Source organism: Hyaena hyaena, unplaced genomic scaffold (assembly GCF_003009895.1).
Source record: "Hyaena hyaena isolate Hyena2069 unplaced genomic scaffold, ASM300989v1 scaffold_733, whole genome shotgun sequence".
NCBI classification, from domain to species: domain Eukaryota; kingdom Metazoa; phylum Chordata; class Mammalia; order Carnivora; family Hyaenidae; genus Hyaena; species Hyaena hyaena.
In genome coordinates, this window is record NW_024081367.1 from 786 (window position 1) to 5,553 (window position 4,768).

The following is a 4,768-nucleotide window of genomic DNA, read 5'->3' on the forward strand; positions in this document are numbered from 1 at the left end:
AGCCCCAGCCTGTGGTCCCCAGTCCGCAGTGGGGGCCGGACCCTGGCTCAGCGCCCCTCTGAAGCGGTGTCTCCTGGTACAGTAGTTTCTCTGACTGTGCCATGGTGGGTGCGATGGGCACTCTCCAGCTTTGTGGCTGGGGTAACTCCAGGTCACTGGGGCTTTGCCCGGGGGCAGAGAGATCGCAGGGTGGGGCCAGGAGCCTGAGACCAGGAACACTGTCCCCGGGGGAAGGAGGCATGAGGAGCCCCAGATGGGTTCCAAGAAGCCAGTCACCTTGGAAACCAGTGGGAATGCCCGTGGTCACCAGCAAGGGTCCCCTGCGAACTCACGAGAGCAGGCCAAGGTCCACAGGTGGGCGACCTAGTCCCCCGGGCGCTGGCTCCGGAGGTCGCTGCTGGGCTCGGGAAGAGCTTCACCTGACCCTCCCTAGGACGGGGTCCCCGGGCTGCAGGTACTAGGGCTTTGAGGTCAGAAGAGCCCCCACCCCAGTGGCCCATAACACACTGCAGAGCTCAGCCCCTCAGACTATGTTCTGTGGAGCTCCTTCCCGAAGCTTGAGTGCAAGGGGCACCCGGCCCTTCTCAAAATGACACGATCATCACCAAAATGCCAGAAAAGCCAAACTTCAGGCTTTTAAAACCTGAGATACTGTGCTGTGCACCCCCTGACTCAAACCACTGGGTTCTGGGGGCTTAAGGTTGACAGCGATGGGGCGGGGAGCCGGGCTTGACAGGGCACACCTGCTCCCAGCCCCCCACCCTCCAGCAGCAGGTCACTTCCCCGGACTTGCCTGTCCTCACCCATGAGATGGACGTAATGTTAACGTTCGTCAAACCTCTCCAGCCAGTGATGTTGGGAGAGAAAGCCCCTCTGCTCTCCCTGTGCCCGAGCTGGCCGGGTGCTGCCGAGTGGGCGAGGGGATGCCGGGAGGGGCGAGAATCCTGGCTGGGGATGGGGTGCAGCCGAGCGGGGCCTCAATCCTGCCCCCAACCCCCACCAGTACTCCCCGCTGCTGAAGAAGCTTTACTGCCAAATCGCCAAGACGTGCCCCATCCAGGTCAAGGTGTCCACCCCGCCGCCCCCCGGCACCGTCGTCCGGGCCATGCCCGTCTACAAGAAGGCAGAGCATGTGACGGAGGTGGTGAAGCGCTGCCCCAACCATGAGCTCGGGCGAGACTTCAATGAAGGTGAGGCCTCCAGCCCCGTGCCCAGCGGCTGGGCACCTCGGGCACCCCCAGAGGGAAGGGGGGCTGGCCTCAGGCGTCCGCACTGGGAAACCGCAGGGGGCGATGGCGGGGGACCAGCACGTCCCCTCCCCAGCCCCTCTTCCTCCCAGCCGTACCTGGGGCCTGGGGTGCGGGTGCCCAGGGGACAGTGGGCAGCGGGGATGCTGGGCCAGGCACCCTGAGGGCACCGGGGCTCCCGCCGGCCTGAGCCCCTCCTGCGAGGCTGGTGGGGCTGGCCTTCGTGGTCTCCAGTCTGCTGCAATGTGCCCAGCCCAGGGTGGCCAGACCCCAGCGGGCGGCCCCCTGAGGCGGTGTCCCCTCCCGGCAGGACAGTCTGCTCCGGCCAGCCACCTCATCCGCGTGGAGGGTAACAATCTCTCACAGTACGTGGACGACCCTGTCACAGGCAGGCAGAGCGTCATGGTCCCCTACGAGCCCCCGCAGGTAGGTGGGGGCCCCTGCGCTAGCCACGGGGTGGGACCCCGTCACAGCACTCCTGTCGCTGCAGATGGCCAGCCCACTGTCCCCAGAGTGAAGTCTTGCCTCAGAGCAACTTCCTCACCCTCCCACCCCGGCCCCCCAGGCACCAGGCAAGAGATCGCTTCTGGTCTGGGCTGGGAAGAGAGGTTGGGCGGTGCGTACAGGGCTGGAGGTGAGGGATGAGGCCCGAGGAGGGCGGTGGGCGGGGTGGAGAGCCATGGGTGGGGCTCTGCTGTGACCCGAAGGCAGCGGAAGGTTCTGGAAGGTTCTGGGGCCGACTTGAGGGCCCAGCCAGAGTGAGAAGCTGGGGGTGGAGCCAGGTGGGGTTGCGGGCTGAGCAGTGGTGGTGGGGTGGGGGTGGGCCATGCTTCCATGGGGGAAGGGCCACAGTGAGCCCCCACCTTTCCTCTACCTGGCTCTGACCCCTAGACTCCCAAAGCTGTGATCAGTTCCCCAGACCCCCAGGCCCCAGCCCAGCACCCGGCCCCTCAGACCCCCAGGCCCCTAGGAAGGGGTGTGACCACCCTGCCCTCCCTCCTTCCCTTGCGCTACTTCACCTGTCAGGAAAGCGGGACTCTCCTGCCCCCTGGTGGCATCTGTGTGCCAGCAGTTTGGTGAAAGGCCAGGATTGCCTGGGCCGCTGACTGAGTTGTATATCCTGACCCAGGGGGACCAGGACACCTGCCCATTTTGTGGTCCTGGGCTCATGCCTCAGCTAGCCACAGACTCCCTGGGGAATGGACACGTGCTGGAGATGGGGGTCCACTCAGGTGGCTCTGGCCCCCTCCCTCCGCCAGAGTAGGTGCCAAGCACCTTTCTGTCCAGAAGAGCTACAACATGCAGAACACAGCTTAGTGCCCACAGGGACCTGTGCACGTGCCCATGCCCGTCCGCAGCCAGCCTCCAGGGCTTGACCTCCGATCTGTGTTAGGGGAGGTGGTCAGGGCAGCCAGACCACAGAACTCTGAGCCTCCAAGAGCCAACGCAGAGCGTGGCACTCAGTGTAGTCCATGAGCGGGTGGTGGATGGACAGATGGATGGGTGGATGGGTTGGATAGAGGTGTCAGTGGATGAGTTGATGGAGATGGTTGGATGGATGGACGGATGGATGGACAGACGGATGGACGGACGGACGGATGGACGGACGGACGGATGGATGGATGGATGGAGGTGGGTGAGTACATGCAGGTGAATGCCTGGATGGCTGGTTGGAAGGTAGATGGTTGGAAGTAGATGGATGGGCGCATGGGTGGGTGGATGGATGGATGGATGCCAGAGGACCACAGTGCTGGGGGCTGCCTCTCCCCCATGCCCACCGAGAGCCAGGACCTGGCCCAGAAGCCCCCACCTCTGCAGGCTGGAGCCTTCGTGCTGACAGCACCGTCCCCTCCCCACCTCTCCTGTGTGTAGGTGGGGACAGAATTCACCACCATCCTCTACAATTTCATGTGCAACAGCAGCTGTGTGGGGGGCATGAACCGGAGGCCGATCCTCATCATCATCACCCTGGAGACCCGGGAGTGAGTCCGCTGGGCATGCGGGGTGGGGGAGGGGTGGACTGGACTTAGGGCGGGTTTGCTGGGGGGCTCAGTGTGAAGAGGTGTGAAGACCGGGCAGGGTGAGGAATGGCGCTAGCGCTGGAGGCAAGTTTCCGAAGGGGGGCTCCCCCACCCCCCAGACCGCAAAGCTACTTGAGCAGGGCCTGAGATTTGGGGGACCGCAGGGGACCGGGTGACCCAGAGCGGGGCTGGGTGCTTAGCCTTGGCCCCTCGGCTCCTCAAGACTCCCCCGTGGGGTCCGGGTGTGTGGGCGGGCCCCCAAGGCTCACGGTTCTGGCCGTGCCCGCCCCGCCAGCGGACAGGTGCTGGGCCGCAGGTCCTTCGAGGGCCGCATCTGCGCCTGTCCTGGCCGGGACCGCAAGGCCGACGAGGACCACTACCGCGAGCAGCAGGCCCTGAGCGAGAGTGCGGCCAAGAATGGGGCCGCCAGCAAGCGCGGTGAGTGGCCTGGGCTGGGGCGTGTGGCCTCCCGGGACTTCAGGGCTGAACGTGCCTGGGGAGGCGGGGGGACCAGGGGGCTCCCTGGCTCCAGCTCCATCCAGCGTGGGCCCCACCCTCTTGAGTGGGTTACTGGTCTCTGGCCCCTTCCACGCCGCACGCCGGGTGGCAGGTGTCCTGATGGCTTGAACTGCATGCGGCCTCCCCTGCAGCCTTCAAACAGAGCCCCCCGGCCGTGCCCGCCCTGGGCACCAGCGTGAAGAAGCGGAGGCACGGGGACGAGGATGTGTACTACATGCACGTGAGTGTCCCCTCTGTCTGCGATGCCCAGGCTGGGGGGGACGGTGCGGAGCCCAGCAGGGGCGCGGCGCATCAGGGATCGCGGGATCCTGGGGTCTGGCGGCCCCATCGCTGTAACCCGAGTTTATCCGGCTGTCGCGTGCGGTGCCGGCTCCAGCTGGTGGGTCAAAACACCCACAGGCTTTGCCAAGACTGGTCTTCCGTCATGTGACCTTGTTACTTTTTTTACTTCTCCAGGAATGAGTCCCTCGTTCTTGAAGGCCCGTATCTGTTAGGGGTGCAGAGCCCCAGGGAGGGAGGAACGGTGGGCGCTCTCTGGGTCCCAGACCTGCTCCGGGAAAAGGGGACAGCAGGGGCAGGGGACTCGGGTCTGCGGAAGAAGAGCCGCCTTGCTGCACGTGCACCTGTGCAGACGGCCCTGCGGTCTGTGCTCAGGTGCGGGGCCGGGAGAACTTTGAGATCCTGATGAAGGTCAAGGAGAGCCTGGAGCTGATGGAGCTGGTGCCGCAGCAGCTGGTGGACACATACCGGCAGCAGCAGCAGCAGCTCCTGCAGAGGCCGTGAGTGCAGCTGCCCAGCCCCCAGCACCCCTACCCACCAGCCCAGGCGTCCCCTACCCACCAGCCCCAGGCGTCCCCTACCCACCAGCCCCGGGCACCCCTACTGCCCTAGCTCCGGGTACCCCCCTACTCCCCCAGCCCCGGGCCCCCTACCCCCCAGCCCAGGCCCCCTACCCCACCAGCCCCGGGCCCCCTACCCCCC

The 4,768-nt window shown here is 65.8% G+C and overlaps 1 protein-coding gene across 1 annotated transcript in view; it reads left to right on the forward strand.

The window, feature by feature from the left end:
- The first annotated feature begins 293 nt into the window (after positions 1-293).
- Positions 294-4,768, forward strand: part of LOC120220900 (tumor protein p73-like) — an 8,631-nt gene continuing 4,156 nt past the window's right edge. Inside the window, exons 1-7 of the mRNA XM_039218111.1 lie at positions 294-354; positions 966-1,190; positions 1,558-1,673; positions 3,120-3,229; positions 3,564-3,706; positions 3,919-4,007; positions 4,442-4,566. Of these exons, the coding sequence (XP_039074042.1) occupies positions 294-354; positions 966-1,190; positions 1,558-1,673; positions 3,120-3,229; positions 3,564-3,706; positions 3,919-4,007; positions 4,442-4,566 (869 nt within the window). The remainder of the gene's footprint in view (positions 355-965; positions 1,191-1,557; positions 1,674-3,119; positions 3,230-3,563; positions 3,707-3,918; positions 4,008-4,441; positions 4,567-4,768) is intronic.